The sequence below is a fragment of the Mus musculus genome, chromosome 2, assembly GCF_000001635.26.
Source record: "Mus musculus strain C57BL/6J chromosome 2, GRCm38.p6 C57BL/6J".
NCBI lineage: Eukaryota > Metazoa > Chordata > Mammalia > Rodentia > Muridae > Mus > Mus musculus.
The window spans coordinates 155,287,950-155,304,321 of record NC_000068.7 but is presented as its reverse complement, the minus strand read 5'-3'; the positions used below and the strand labels follow the sequence as shown (position 1 = coordinate 155,304,321).

General features: G+C 45.0%; 1 protein-coding gene across 2 annotated transcripts in view; it reads left to right on the top strand.

The window, feature by feature from the left end:
• Pigu (phosphatidylinositol glycan anchor biosynthesis, class U) overlaps positions 1 to 16,372 on the top strand; it is a 79,182-nt gene that overhangs the window by 53,103 nt on the left and 9,707 nt on the right. For both annotated transcript variants that reach the window (XM_006499333.1, NM_001004721.1), the window contains exons 8-11: positions 2,967 to 3,121; positions 5,133 to 5,276; positions 7,115 to 7,239; positions 11,490 to 11,632. In XM_006499333.1, the coding sequence (XP_006499396.1) occupies positions 2,967 to 3,121; positions 5,133 to 5,276; positions 7,115 to 7,239; positions 11,490 to 11,632 (567 nt within the window). The remainder of the gene's footprint in view (positions 1 to 2,966; positions 3,122 to 5,132; positions 5,277 to 7,114; positions 7,240 to 11,489; positions 11,633 to 16,372) is intronic.

Below are 16,372 nucleotides of genomic sequence, written 5' to 3'. Positions count from 1 at the left end.
GGGGCAATTCTGCAGTGGAAGTAAACAGAGATGGACAGGGAGTGCAGAAGAGGGCAGTGGGGAAGAGATAGAAATTAGAACAGGGACAGTGACATGTGGAAATGCCATAATGAAAGATGGGTGTGACGGTGCAGCCTTCAATCCTGGCCCTTGGGGGAGAGGCAGCACCAGGCATACCTGTGGTACACATGCTCACATGCAAGCAAAACACCCAGACGCATAAAGTAACCTTAAGAAGGAAAATAACATAATGAAACCGGTTCTGGATGTTAATAATAATCATAGTTCTGCCTATTCTATAACTAGTTTTATGGCAATCACTAGATGGTCCATCCTTTCGTCACAGCTCCAAATTTTGTCTCTGTAACTCCTTCCATGGGTGTTTTGTTCCCATTTCTAGGAAGGGGCAAAGTGTCCACACTTTGTTCTTCAGGGTTAGGGTTAGGTCTTATTTTATTTTTTGAGACAGGATTTTACTCTGTAGCCTATGCTGACCTAGAACTTATTCTCTAACCCAGTCTGGCTTTGAACTTTCAGCAATCCTCCTGTTTCAGCCTTCCAAATATTGGGATTAACAGGTATGAGCCACCATGCCCAGTTCTATCCCAGAACTTGATACAGGTGAAATAAAAATCTCATTTGTGTTCCGCTTCTTCCACGTAGTCTGTCTGTGAGAGTCACTGGTGCTTTGCGCACGCTCCTCCTCAGTCGGTGTGGTTTGCATGTGCAGCTACACTGCCCTTGGCTCTCCCCAGCCTCCCTAGTGTGCCTTGCGTGCATGACACAGGTCACACGCAGAGGTCAGAGGACAGCTCTCAAGAAGAGTCAGTTCTCTCCTTGTCCCTTGCGGGTCTTGGGGGTCGAATTCAGGTTGTCAGGCTTGGCCACTTGGCGGTAGTAAGTACCTGCAGAGAGATAATTTGAGATTATGCAAGTCTGTTTCCTTTCAGAACTTCACCCATTAATATTTTACTTATTTTTTTTGAGACAGGGTCTCGCTGTGTAGTCCAGGCTGGACCCTTGAGAATCCTCTTACCCCAGCCTCAGCAGTACTGAGTTGAGGTGTGTGCCGCTGTCCGTATCTTCTTTGTCCTTTGAGCTGTGCTTTTCTTTCATGTGAAAGGCAGAGCAGTAGTAATTTAACCCCCGCACCCCCCCCATCAGTTATTTTAAAGAGTCCCAAAGTTAAAAGATATATTTTTTTTTATCATTTTGGTTTATATTTGCTTTTATGGGGAAACAGGGACGAGGTCTCATATAATTCTGGCTGGCCTGGAAATCAATATGTAAACAAGGCTGGCCTTAACTTCACAGGATCTGTCTGCCTCTGTCTCCTGAGTGTTGGGATTAGGGGCCTGCGCCATCATTCCAGACTACTATTAGCTTACTTATTAGTTACTTACTGAACACTGTAAGTAGAGCCAGTGTGATGGCTTACTGGATCAGGGTACCCACTGCCAAGTCCAGGAATCCAAGTATGCTCTCTAGGGCCCACATAGTGAAAAAACAGAGCCAACTCCTGTAATTGTCTTCTGACTTACATAGGCACACCATGGCCAGTGGCGAGTCCACCCCCGCACATACAAAATAAACAGGATGTAATTTATAAAGTCCTGGTTTTTTCTTTCTACTTTTGGAAGTTATTATGGCTTCAGTGTATATCTTGTCTTATTTATCTGTCTGTCCATCCACACTGTTTTTGAGATTTTGTGTGTGTGTGTGTGTGTGTGTGTGTGTGTGTGTGTGTGTGTGTGTGTAGCCTTGGCTGTCCTGGAACTTACTCTGTAGATCCCCCTGGCCTTGAACTCAACAGAGATCCACCTCCCTCTGCCTTCTGAGTGTTGGGATGAAGGTGTGCACTACAACAGCCCACTTTCTTTTATTATTTTAAATTACATTTGAAAATTTGTTTTTTGTGGTGATGGCACACACATGCCACAGTGGGGGGGTCAGTGGGAAACTTGCAGGGTTTGATTTTTCTTCCACCATGTGGATCTTGGGGATTAGGCTTAAGGCAGGCTTGGTGGCAAGTGCTTTTAGCCATCAAGTCGTCTTGCCGGGCCGTGTATATCCTAATATGTTTCATAAAACTTTTACACTTAAATTCTTACATACATAAATAACACATAATATTGTTGGATGTAATTTCAAGGTAGCATAAGTATTTTCGTATCCTACTGGTCATTTGTCAGTTTCCTGCTATGCCCTTACATGTTTGAGATTTAGCTATGTTGACACATGTCAGTAGGGTTTGTATGGCATCACTGGTGTGCCATTGTTTGTTGCCCAGAGCCCATGCTTCCTTCCTGGTGCAGCATCTTCTCGTTGATGTTTGTGCACGTGTCCAGGATGCACACCTGGAGCAGCATTATTGGGTCTGAGGCAGAGGATGCACTTGTTTGTTTGTTTGTTTGTTTGTTTGTTTGTTTGTTTGTTTTTGGAGACAGTGTTTCTCTGTGTAGCCCTGGTTGTCCTGGAACTCACTCTGTAGACCAGGCTGGCCTTGAAGCAGAGATCCACTTGCCTCTGCCTCCTGAATGACGGGATTAAAGGCATGTGCCACCACAATTACCCAGCCCTGGATATATTCTTAATACATTTTTCAAAACACTTGTTTTTTTGTTTGTTTGTTTATTTGTTTTTTTGATAGTTTTTTCTGGTTTAAGAAAGAATCATTACCAGGCAGTGGTGGTGCAAGCCTTTAATCTTAGGACTCAGGAGGCAGAGGCAGGCAGTCTCTGAGTTCAAGGCCAGCTTGCCCTACAGAGAGAGTTCCAAGATGGTCAGGACTACACAGAGGAACCCTGTCTCAAAAAAACAAAACAGAACAAAACCGAAAGGAAACGGAAAAATTGTAAAGTTTTGTGACATGGCTTGGTTTTATAGGAAGGATCTTCATGCATAAGCTGATAGCTGGCTTTTTTGTCCTTGGCGTCCCTAAATGTCCTGTCTGGCCTCTCTCCTAGCGGCAGTACATCCCTGTTAAAGTGAAGAGCAAAGCCTTCTGGATCTTCTCGTGGGAGTACGCCATGATGTACACAGGAAGCCTGGTGGTGATAGTTTGCCTCTCTTTCTTCCTTCTCAGCTCCTGGGACTTCATCCCTGCAGTCTATGGTTTCATGTGAGTAAAGACCTCTCTAGACATTTCTGGAAGCTAATTTGGTTTTCATAGCTCATAGTGGAATCAGAAGGAGAAAACTATGCAGACAGTGTTTACAAAAAGGGTCCTCATCCTTTAAGGGAGCCTCTGACATCCAGACTGCTGGCCGGTCCCTAGGAGTTCTGATTACATAGGTGTGAGAGAGCCCAATAGGTAATATATACATATCATTGTGGGGAAGGACTCAGGCATGGGGGAACGCTTACCTGGGACTCCGGGCTGTCTCCCTGTGGTAAATTCTAAGCATAATAACTTGCTCACTTTGAGTTCTTTGTGTTTTGCCTTGGATAAGTATCTGTAATACCTGGTGAATAGTTTTTCCTGGCTTTCTACTGAGCCAAAATTCTACTCTTTTTCTTGTTACTCAGGAAAGGAAATGTTGTTATAAGACCATAGACTTAATCTAGGCAAGCATGTGCCATACACCTGCAACCCTAGCAGCTGGGAGCTGGAGGCAGAGGATGGGGGCTGAAAAAAAAAATTGTTAGCTATATATTAAATTCATTTGCAGCCTGGGCTCTATTGCAATGATCTTGTTTCAACAACACCCCCTACACACACACACACACACACACACACACACACACACACACACACACACACACATATGCACACACATACACACCTCTACCTATTTACCTGCCTACTTATCTGGGTTAGGGAATACTATGTCTCTCTCGCCCTTCTTTTCATTCACTTATTCATTGCCTTTTTTTTAAATTATGAATTAAAGCTAGATTGGTAGTGTATGCCTCCAATCCCAGCAGTTTGGAAGCAGAGGCAGGCGTCTGTGAGTTCAAGTCTAACCTGGTCTACATAGTGAGTTTTAGGTCACTCAAGACCCCATCTTTAAAGACAAAAAAATCAAAACAAGCCCAATACAATTAAAATGATAAAATTATAAACAGGGATCTGTGTGTGTATAAATATATATATATAATATGGTAGGGGCAGTAGATAGTACTCTTGTCACTTGCCCAGCCTAGTGTCCCTTGCTGCCTTCTTTCTTTAAAACACACACACACTTGCACACTTAGGAGCTCAGGATGTAGCCCACTGGTAGTGTCTTTAGTATTCTGGAAGTCCTGAGTTCCATCCCCAGTATTGGAAAAAAACCCACAAATGTTTGCTTTGCTTTGCTTGTGTGTGTGTGTGTGTGTGTGTACATTTAGGTAGCATGGACTTTTGGAAAAGCCAGTATTGTAGCCAATTCTTTTATGATTTAAATAGACAAAAGTCTTCCAGATAAGCTTAGAATTATCAAATGAGTTTTGTGGCCCTGGGGATTTTTGCACAAACTGCTGCTGGCTCCTGAAGCCCTTGGAAAACTCGGCCACAGGCTCGGGCATGCAGTTCTCTGGCTCTTGCTATGGGCATGTGGAACAAGAATTGGGAGGAGGGAGCAAGCTTACAGAGCTTGTTCCTCTGGGCAGGTCTTTCAAATGCCCAAAATAGATTTTGTTTATTTAAGTCTCCTTCCTCTTGCAATACTGGGTTGCTCCTGATTGTAAACCGGCCTGGTGTGGAGAAGAGGGGCCGCTCTCCCAGTTTCTCAGATGGATCCCTTTCTCATTTCAGATTCTTTTAGCTGGGTTTTGTTTGCTTGTGTAGCCCATTCTAACCTTGCATAACCTAACTCCATATCCACCATGAATGATCTTAAGCTTTAGATCCTCCTGCTTTCTCATGTGGGCTTAGTACAGTTCTGGAGTTTGAGCCCAGGGAACTGTGCATTCTGGGAAAGCACTCTACCTTAGCTAATATATATTATAGCTTCTGTTCTCTGGATCTTCAGCCCCGCATTTGGTAAATTATCTGTATGGGTTATCTAGAGAGCTCTTTTATGACTTTTAAAGGGACGGCGCCATCCTTGGTCACCTAGTACTGGCCCCAAGTCTTGAGGAAAAAAGCAGGGCAAAGCCAACCATTTGTAACTCTGCTCTTTTCTCTCCATGTGTTTTCTTAATTTCAGACTCTCTGTTCCAGATCTCACTCCAAACATTGGTCTTTTCTGGTACTTCTTTGCAGAGATGTTTGAGCACTTCAGCCTCTTTTTTGTCTGCGTGTTTCAGATCAACGTCTTCTTCTACACAGTTCCATTAGCCATCAAATTAAAGTAAGTGTGAAGCCTGCAGCTTGTTTGTCCATGCTCCCCACTGTAGCCTGCCAACCTGGCAGTACCCTCAGACAGAACCCCACCATCAGGCTTCTGGCTTCTGGCTTCATTGATCAGGTCAGCAGTTGAGAGTCACATCCAAGTACAAGCTGCACAGAGGATGCTCTGGAGCCCTGGGCTTACCTGAAGGTGCCTGAGGCCACATTACTACTCACTCTCATCACCATTTCGGGCAAGAGCAGAGGTTACACTGAGGATGGCTTTGTGGATAGTAGGTCTGGTTGGATTTTCTTGATCAGCAGCCCAATTATGATTTACCCTAAGGGACTCTAGTTGGGTTATTTGGAAGGCTGGGCAAGCTCAACCCTTTTTAATCTTCTGGTCAGTTTTTCTGAAATAGGGCTTACTGTGTAGTACATTTCTACAACAGAGCTGTCATATACCTTTGTAGCTCTGTGAATAGGTTGCTAGCAAACTCAGGAACTTGGAGGCCAGCTTTATAGTTGAGGACTTCTTGCTCAGAGAGTTACACAGCTTGCAAGCAGTGGAGTTGGGATTCACACATAGTTTGTCTGACTCCAGAATCTGTATTCATCCTCTCGGGCCATGCCAGGCTCCTAAGGAGAACACTGCTGTGGTTCCATCCCCCTGGTGGTTCCATCCCCCTGGCTCCAGAGCAGCTGACAAAGACCTTCATAAGCAGGCATCTAGCTCTCGTGCAGAAGTCAACCTCTGCTTGTGTCGAGGGGCTGGCTGTTCCAAGGAATGTGCCCCATGCTCTCCTCACCTTTGCTGTGAGACATGTGAAATACCCAGGAGAAAAGCATGGTGGATTAGGAGCTCTGCAGACAGATCCAGGCTCCATCACTGACTTCACTTCTCTGGGAAGGACAGGGGACAAGAATCTCTGCCTAGAAGGCTGGCCTTGGTGTTGTGAGGATCCTCTGAGATGACGCAGGAGAAACTTTGCACAGAGCTCAGCATAGAAAGGGGGCTCAGGAGAGAGGAGCCATGGTAGTTTATTAATTTAAGCCAGTTTTAGCTGTTACTAGTTGTAGGTCCCCAGAATTCTGTTTCAGAGAGAGACATGGTAGCTCTCTGTAATCTTAGCACCTAGGAAGTAGAGGCAAGAGGATCATGAGTTCAAGGCTAGCCTCATCTACATAGTCACTAGGACAGCCTGTTCTACATGAGGCCCTATATCAAAAGAGAATTTTGGCCCCTGAAGAGCTGAAAATGCTGAGTGTAACTCTCGGTGCTCTTGTTTCTCTGACTGTAAACAGTAAGCAAGCCATCAGCCAGCAGGCACTTCCTGTCTTGGGACCTGTCGCAGCGACCTTTGCCTGATTTCTCTTGACAAGCAGTCATTTAGGATTCTAATAAGAAATGCTTAACTTTTTTTTTTTTCAAGACATGGTTTCTCTGTGTACCTTTGGCTGCTCTGAAACTCACTCTGCCTGCCTCTGCCTCCTAAGTCCTGGGAATAAAAGTGTGCACCACCACCACCCTGATAAGGAATGCTAACTTCATTTGCTTCCTTTGGTTCCCGGGGGCATGCTGAAAGCTAGTACAGACAGGAGGAAGCCACTGGTGGGCAATGTCCCTATAAACTGGTGTTTGTCTGGTCTTCCTTGCCACCTCTGGGCATTTGATATCTGTAGTTTCCTGCCCTGCTACTGAAGCCTGGCTCATGCATGCCTTGTGAGTAGTAAGGCAGCCTTTGCCTGAAGGACCCCTAGGGAGTACTTTTGGTTGGTGAGGTAGGATCAGGGGTCTCTAAGGTGGGCCTAGTCCCTGGCTAATCTCTCTGCCTGTTTGTCTTCCCTGCCCTGCTCCAGGGAGCATCCCATCTTCTTCATGTTCATTCAGATTGCCATCATCTCTATCTTCAAGTCCTATCCAACTGTGGGGGATGTGGCCCTCTACATGGCTTTCTTCCCTGTGTGGAACCATCTCTACAGATGTGAGTATTCTGACTTTCCTCACTAGGGATAGATTCAAGTGCAGCTAACTGCTAGGCGAAATAGCTGGGAGAAGGAATTGATATGCATTTACTGGGCACCCATTGCTGGTAGCACCGAGAAAGAGGAGGCCACTGAAGCATGCATGTGCCTCTGTGCCTCCTGGTCCTGTGGTCAGTGACAAAGAACAATCGCTTAGAGCATGTGACTGTGTTCCTGACTGCTGTTGGTCATTTTGTCTTTGCATCAGCTTTGGAGGTAAGTATTTCCTTATACAGATGAGAAAACTGAGGTACAAAAAGATAGAGCCACTTGTTCAAGGTCCTGTGACTGCTAAATAGAAAGACTAGGAATTGGAGCCTAGCTCTCTAGGCCTTGCCCAGTGCTGTCCAACCTCGCTGTTTGTAATGATGACCGTGTCTAGTCTGTATTCTAATAGAGTGGCTACTAATATTATACAGAAACTAAGTTTTTTCTTTCTTTTCTCCTCTATTTCCAGCTTTGTGGCATAGGGTTTCATATTGCCCAAACTGGCCTTAAGCTCACTGTATAGCTGAAGATTACCTTGAACTCCTGATCCTTCTGCCTTCACCTCTCAGATCCAGGTTTACTGGTGTATACTGTCATGGACAGATTTTTTTCCATTAGTTTATTTGTTTGTTTGTTTGAGACAGATCCTAGACTGTAGCCAAGGCTATCCTGAAACTCACTATATAGCCTAGGCTGTCCTAAAATTAGAAGAAGTCATCCTATCTTAACTTCCTGAATACTGAGACTACAAAGAAGAGCCATGGTGTCAGTAGAAACTGAAATTCTTGTTTAAAATTAAATGTATGAAGCTACATGTGACCAAGCTTCTTATTGGACAGTGGTCAAGCTTCTTATTGAACAAGTGCAACTGTAGCCTTTGGCTATGAACATAGGACTTCCTGCTTCCTATAAAGACCCTTCTCAATTCTACCCATTTCTCCCGAGGCTCCTGTAGGGTAAGATATCCTTACACCCAACATGGATTCTAACACAAAAGAATCAGCAAATGACAGGGCAGTGTGGCACACAACTTTAATGCTAGTACTTGGGAGGCAGAGGCAGGAGGATCTCTGAGTTTGAGGCCAGCCTGTTCAGCATAGTGAAGCCAAGACTACACAGAGAAACCTTGTCTTGAAAAACAACAACAATCGAAAAAGGGGGGAAAAGAGTCTGCAAATGTATGTAGAAGGCTGCTGAAGCCTCCCCTCCCCGTGAGGGAAGCAGAGCCCAGGTACCTTCCTGGTTCTCTCAAGGAGCTGCGATATGCAGCCAAGCGTCAGAAGCGAACTCCTAGAGCAAGCTGCCCAAGAAGTTAGTTCCTGTTGTTTTGTCTGGGTGTCAAGCAGGAAGTGAAACTGACCAGCTGTGAGTAGGAAACCTACCTGTGAGTGTAGCCCCGGAGTGAAGGTAAACAGTGAAGTGGGCAGACCACGCCCAGGCCAGGTGTGTCTCTCAGGCCTGGTTAGAATGGTGACCAATCTGAGCTGACTGAGAGGAGGTGGCATCTTCTGCTTGTGACATCCTCATTTCACAGATAAGAATCACCCAGTGATGAATCACAGGCAATTGGAATATATAGACATGCCTTGGTCTGTGGGAGGGTAGGGCTTCAGGCACTGGTCTTTCCCTGTCCCAACCAGGTTGTTTTCGTTAGCTGTCCGTCCTAAAGAGGGCATTGCCCTTCCTCAGAGGCGTTGTGTAGCATTCTCACGTTGCTGAATTCAGTTTGTAGACAGACAGACTACAGCTTGAGTCTACACTCTGCCTTTCCCAGGCAGCTTCTTTAGCCTTTCTGCGCCTCTGAGTTTTCCTTTTCCGTCCATGAGATGAAGAGAGTAAGTGGAGCTTTCTGGCATGGATCTATAACCCTAACACTTAAGAGGCTGAAGCGGGAGGATAGCAAGTTTGAGGTTAGCCAAGGCTACAAAAGGGAATTCCAGGCCATATGAGACCTGACTCAAAAAAAAAAAAAGTATTTTTCATGGATTTTTTTGGGGGTGTTTTTGTTTTTTGGGTTTTTTTGTTTGTTTGGTTGGTTGGTTGGTTTGGTTTTTCGAGACAGAGTTTCTCTGTGTATCCCTGGCTGTCCTGGAACTCGCTCTGTAGACCAGGCTGCCTCCCAAGTGCTGGGGTTAAAGGCGTGCACCACCACTGCACGGCATGGATATTTTTTTAAGTTTGAAAAAAGAAAATATGTTAATGGCACTGCAGTTATCATCAGTGATAATTAACCAGGGTATCCCCTGCATATTTCCACCATCAAAGCTGCCGGTATAGCAGCCAGGGACATTGAAATAAATATTTTTAAAACTTGAAATAAATTATTTTATGCCCACAGAGATGATGGGGCAGAGAAAGAGGAAATTTCCAGAAACCTAGATGATCTTATAGGCTCTACTAAGTAGAGAGAGGCATCAAGTGGTTGTGCAAGGACTTCATAGACACAGCATATCCTAAGTTCCTGCAGAGCATAGTAGTCAGCATGCTTTGTGCTGTGTGCACTGTCCAGGGACTCCTAATGTTTGGAGCATCTGTTTGGGATTTGTCCTCTCACTAAGTGACTTTAGCTCTGGCCTTGGGACCCTGAGTAGACATTTTGTGAAGTCTTTTGTTCTAGTTGAATATAGTTAATATTGTAGAATGTCCCATTGAAATACTAGCTGCTAGTATTGATCTCCCAGGTCCCACCTTACCTATTTTCTTGCATTGGCCAGTGGAAGAGAAAAGAAGAATAGGCCCTGCTCTGGACATGTCTTTAATCCCGGCACTTGGGAGGCAGAGGCAGGTGGATCTCTGAGTCGAAGGCCAGTCTGGCTTACTGAGTGAGTTCCAGGACAGCCGGGACTATCTTCAAAAACAAAAACAAATAAATCAATAAATATATCACAGTCATTGGCTTCTGAAGCCTTGAGTCAGGATGAGTCAGACAAGACAAACGCATACTTGTGGTATTAGAGAACAGCCTGCTGGCAGAGCTGGTGCCAGCCTGCAGTGGCCCAGCTGCAAAGCCAGCTACCACAGGGCTCAGGGCTGGAGTTGAACATGTGTTGTATTTTTTTTTTAATTAGCTATTGTATAAAGGTAAAAGAATGTTGATTAAAATACAAATAAATTATAAGCATTATGCTGTAAGTTCCTATATATCTAGCATGTAATTTAAGAAAAGAACATCTCTTTGACCTTTGAAGCCCCCTAATTCCCTCTATTACCCTCCTGATGAGACTAGATACTTTTGGTGACATTTTATTTCTAAATGCCTGAGGCTCGAGAGGGAAAGGGCCTTGTCAGAAGCCCCTGTTCTTCAGTGTGGTGCAGCAGATTGGATAAGCCACCCAGTGACTGTCTGGGGAACTTGACTCCATCTGACCTAGCAGGTCTGATGAAGGGTGTAGGCCCTGGTCATCTCTGACGCCTCCTGGTGCCTGGAACAAGCTGTACTGTGCCCCAGGTCCCCAGTTCCATCTGCTCTGGCATAGAGCTTTAATCTTTCAGCCTTCCAGCCAGCAAGAGTGAGTAGCAGTTCCCTGTTCCTGCAAAGGTCACCATTGGCCTGAATCCAACTAGATGCCAGCGAAGGTCTTCCAAGCACATTGAAATGTCTCTTTGCAGCCCACAGGCTGCACTCATGGCCTCTTTCATCTCTGTACTTGGGTCTCTTTCCTGTCACCCATCTGAAGCCTTTGTCTCCAGCCATGTTGTACCCAAGAGGGGAGGTTGAAGAGTAGAAGACAGGTGTCTTCATGGAATGCCTCACTATTAGGCTTAGAAGCATTCGCAGAATTGCTGATTGCGCCAGTTTTTTTTTTTTTTAAAGATTTATTTATATATGTAAGTACACTGTAGCTATCTTCAGATGCACCAGAAGAGGGAGTCAGATCTCATTATGGGTGGTTGTGAGCCACCATGTGGTTGCTGGGATTTGAACTCAGGACCTTTGGAAGAACAGTCGAGTGCTCTTACCTGCTGAGCCATCTCACCAGCCCCCTGATTGCGCCAGTTTTAAGGCAGACAAGCCTTTGGTGGGCGGAAAGTCTTCAAATACAGATCCCCAGCAATTGTGGGCATGGGAAACCATTCACCTGGCTCTGAGGTTTGTTCCTAGCACACAGTGTTCTGGGAGTGCTCTGCCTTTGAGCCATCTGAGCTCCCTGTCCTGTGACTATCACAGCAAAAAGGGTATGAGAGACTGAGTGCCAGGCTAACTGACCACTTGTCTTTGCAGTCCTGCGGAACATCTTCGTCCTCACCTGCATCATCATCGTCTGCTCTCTTCTCTTCCCTGTCCTGTGGCACCTATGGATTTATGCAGGAAGTGCCAACTCTAATTTCTTTTATGCCATCACACTGACCTTCAATGTTGGGCAGGTAAGAGTTGAGGGTCGCACAGGGTCAGGGTGTCATTTTGAGTCTCAGGCTATCAGCTGAGGCCCTGGGTTCCCACCCTGTAGTTTTGACTATGCAGGGGTGTGTGGGGTGGCAGTTCCTCTGCCTTTGATCTCACTTGGGTAGAAGGAGCAGGAGAGTGAACAGCATGAAGTTGAATCTGTCATACATGTATTAGGTACCGTGATGAGCGTTGCTTCAGTAAGGCCTTACAACAAATCTAGAGAAAGATATCGTTATCCATAGTTTATAGTTGAAGGACTGAGGCTCTCATTCATGGTCAGTAGAGCTAAGAAACAAATTCAGTAAGCCCCAGCTTCAGAGGCACCCCCTTTTATTATCCTGTTAGCACTGACAGTACGTCAAGTGTAATATGGTGAACAGGTCGGGGTGAAGACAGCTTTGTGGGCTTTGAGGACAGTAAAAGCAAAAGCAAGGAGCTTAGGAATGGGATGGGATTCCTGTTGGCTGCACAATAAAACAACAGTGTCTCATACAGCCCAGGCCAGCTTCCAAGTAACTATGCAGCCAAGGAAGACCTTCATCTTCTGATCCTCCTGCCTCCACCTCCTGAGTTTTCATCACCATCCCTGGTTTGGTTTTTTTTGTTGTTGTTGTTGGTTTTTATTTTTATTTTTTTGGTTTTTCGAGACAGGGTCTCTCTGTGTAGCCCTGGCTGTCCTGGAACTCACTTGTAGACCAAGCTGGCATCGAACTCAGAAATCCACCTGCCTTTGCCTCCCAAGTGCTAGGGTTAAAGGCGTGCGCCCGGCTCCATCCCTGATTTATGTAGTGCTGGGGATAGAATCCAGGGCTTTCTGGATGCTTGGCAAGCATTCTAACAATTAAGCTATATCCCTGGCCCCTGTTGTTTTATTTTTTATTTTATTTGTTTAAAGATGTATTTATTTATTATATGTAAGTACACTGTAGCTGTCTTTAGACACTCCAGAAGAGAGCGTCAGATCTAGTTACGGATGATTTGCTGGGATTTGAACTCAGGACCTTTGGAAGAGCAGTCAGTGCTCTTAACTTCCAGCCTGGGACTGGTGTTTCCTGTGTAGATGTGGCTGAAGGATTTTCATCCAATTCAACCATATATGGTATATGAACAGCAAACGAGAGGTCTCAGCCCTAGTGGTAGTTTCTGACAGTGAATGTCCTGCCAGGGCAGAGATCTGCAGGATTCAATGCGGTGTAAAATACCCCAGGGCCAGGGGGTGCTTGTGCTTACCTGAGCCCCTTCCTTCTGCACACATCCCAGCATCTGCCTGTTATCTCGGCTCTCTAGTTTTGCTCAAGAAATGAAATTGGCAGTGTTTTTTGAGGCAGCCATGCGACTTGCCAGATCACAGCTTTCTCTTCTGTGGCTGCCTCTGTGAGAGGAAGGTCCCTTAATACCGGGGGCTACTTGTAACTCATCAGGTGACATCAAAAGCAAGAGAAACTTACTTAGTGGAAAAGAGGGATTGGGGTTGAGCTAGAGACCAAAGGCAATAGGCCCGGTTTTATATTTGTAGCTGAACTATAGCGATCAGCCAAAGTCTCGGCATCTTTTCTTACCTTTAAAGGTTAAGAAAAAACTTTTTATTACTGTGTGTGCGCTTGCCCTAGGAGGTCAAAAGAGAGCATCATCTTTCCTAGAGCTGCAGTCATAGGAGGATTGAGCCACTGAACGAACCTCCTGAGACCCACACTTTGGTCCTTTGCAAAAGCAGAAAGCACTCTTAAGCATTGAGCCATTTTCCAGCCCCCAACCTTATGTTTTGAGAAAAGTCTCTCACCAGAACTCGGGGCTCACCAAGTTAAGTTAGGCTAATCAGCCAGTAAGTTCCCCGGATCGTCCTGTCCACCTCTGGGTTACAAAAACGTGCCACCAGGCCTGGCTTTTCATGTGGGTGCTGGAAGTCCACCCGGTGCTCCCATGCTTGCATGGGAAGCTCTATATTGACTGAGGACTCTCCTCAGCTCCATCATCTCTTAACCTTTATTTACTCACTTGTTTATTTTCATTTTATGTGTTTGAGCATTTTGTCTTTGTATGTCCCAGGTGTGTTCCTGGTGCCCATAGAGGCCAAAAGAGGACATAGGCTTCCCAGTAATTGGAGTTATGGGTGTTGTAAGCCACCCCAAGAGTGCTGGATTGACCCTGAATCCTCTGGAAGAGCAGCCAGTGCTTTTAACTGAAGAGCTTTTTTCCAGCCCACATTTCTTACCCTTTAAAAACATTTTGAATGCATTTTTAATCACATAAGTAATAAATTTATTGTTGTTACGGGAAAGAAATCAAACAAAAAAAATGTGAAATGGAAAATAGAGTTCCAAGGTTAGGCCTGTAGCTCAGCAGTGACGTGCTGGAGTAGCAGGCTCGAAACCCAAGGTTAGATCCCCAGTGTGGACGTCTGACGGTGGGTGTGGCAGGGCGCACATGGCACAATGCTTGCTTGCACTGAGGAGCAAGATCAGAGCTCAGTGTCACCCTTTCCTCTGAAACACGGTCAGGACTTTCCTGGATTAATAGTAACACCATCTTAAACAAACAAACTAATAGAAGTCTTTATTGGGATTTAGGAATCTACTCAGTGTACAGTGTTTGCCTAGCGATCTTTGCTTTTGTGTTGGGAGGTGCGTGCAAGCACGTGTGTGTTTGTTGGGTGGGGAGACCATAGTTGATGTTGGGTGTCTTCTTCAGTCACCCTTCACCTTATTTTTTGAGATAGCATTTCTCCCTAAACCTGGCACTTGCCAATTCAGCTGTACGGGCCAGCCAGTGAGCTCTAGGACCCTGTCTTTGCTTCCCCAGGGCTGTGATTAATGTACGTTACTACACATGGCTTTGTAGCCTGGCTCCTGGGGACTGAACTCAGGTTCTCCTGCTTGTGCTTTACCAGCTGAGCTATCTCCCAGCCTCCCAGTCCCCTTTTTGGAGACAGTATCTCTTCTTCTTAGGCTGGCCTGCACTACTGAATAGTGCTAGCCTCTAACTCTTAGAGATCCTCCTGCCTTAGCCTCCCGAGTGCTGGAAGTACAGATGTATACCACACACTTACTTCTATTTAGCATTCTTTTTTTTTAGATTAATTATTTTATGTATATGAATACTCTGTAGCTGTACAGATGGTTGTGAGCCATCATGTGGATGCTGGGAATTGAACTCAGGACCTCTGCTTGCTCCAGCCTTGCTTGCTCTGGCCCAAAGACTTATTTATTACTATATGTAAATGCACTGTAGCTGTCTTCAGGTACTCCAGAAGAGGGCATTAGATCTCATTATGGATGGTTGTGAGCCACCATGTGGTGACTGGGTTTTGAACTCAGGACCTTCAGAAGATTAGTCAGTGCTCTTACCTGCTGAGCCATCTCAGCAGCCCTTTATTTAGCATTCTTAGGATCCTGATTTTGAGTTCTAGCACTACCAAAGGGGGAGGAGGTAGGGAAGAAAGGTAGAAAAGCAAAGAAAAAAAGATCTATCTATTCTCTCCTTTCCACCCAGAATAGAAATTGGTCATTTGATCATGCATTCAGTGTGGAGTGTGTCTTTTAGGCTTTATACATTTACAGACCGATATGAGAACATTTGTACACAATAAGAGCCTTTGGTTTGTGTGAGTCAAAAAACATCTAATCTACAAACTGCTCCTGGACTTAGTGTTTTGACATAAAACACTCATCTTGAGATTTAAAAAAAAAATATTTTTTTTTCAAGCCGAGTCTTACTGGGTATGGTAGCACACCTTTAATCCTGACATTTGGAAAGCAGACACAGATCTCTGTGAGTTTGAAACCAGTCTGGTCTAATTGAGAGTTCTAGGCCAGCCAGAGCTCCATAGTAAGACCTTGTCTCAAAACAAACAAACAAACAAACAAACAAAACAAAACAAAACGGAATGAGAGAGATGCAGTTAATAGCTCTGGCTGTTCTTGAAAAAGACTGGAGTTCAATTCCTAGCACCCACATGGTGGCTCACTACTCTGGGGATCTATGTCTTTCCCTGGCTCATGCAGACAGTGGCATACACAGGAGCATAGAGATAGACGTAGGCAAAATACTTGTATACATAAAAAAGTGAAGCAGGCTAGGCAGTGGTGGCGCACGCCTTTAATCCCAGCACTTGGGAGGCAGAGGTGGGCGGATTTCTGAGTTTGAGCCCACCCTGATCTACAGAGTGAGTTCCAGGACAGCCAGTACTACACAGAGAAGTCCTATCTTGAAAAAAGAAAAAAAAAAAAAAGAAAGAAAGAAAGAAAGAAAGAAAGAAAGAAAGAAAGAAAGAAAGAAAGAAAGAAAGAAAGAAAGAAAGAAAGAAAGAAAGAAAGGGAAAGGGAAAGGGAAGGGGAAGGGGAAGGGGAAGGGGGAGAGGAGAAAGAAAGAAAGAAAGAAAGAAAGAAAGAAAGAAAGAAAGAAAGAAAGAAAGAAAGAAAGAAAGAAAGAAAGAAAAGAAAGAAAAGAAAGAAAAGAAAGAAAAGAAAGAAAAGAAAAAAAGAAAGAAAAAGAGACAGGGTTTCATGCAGCCAATACTGGCCTCACACGTGCTGGTAGCTGAAGATGACCTTGAACTTGAGCCTTAACATGCCTTGAGATTGCAGGCCTGTGCCACCATGCCTACTTTTATGTCATACTGAGGACTGAACACAGGCTTCATGCATGCTAAACAGGCACTGTACCACCTGCTACATCCTCGGCCTCATCAAATGAATGCTTGTAGTGACTCCACCATGGTC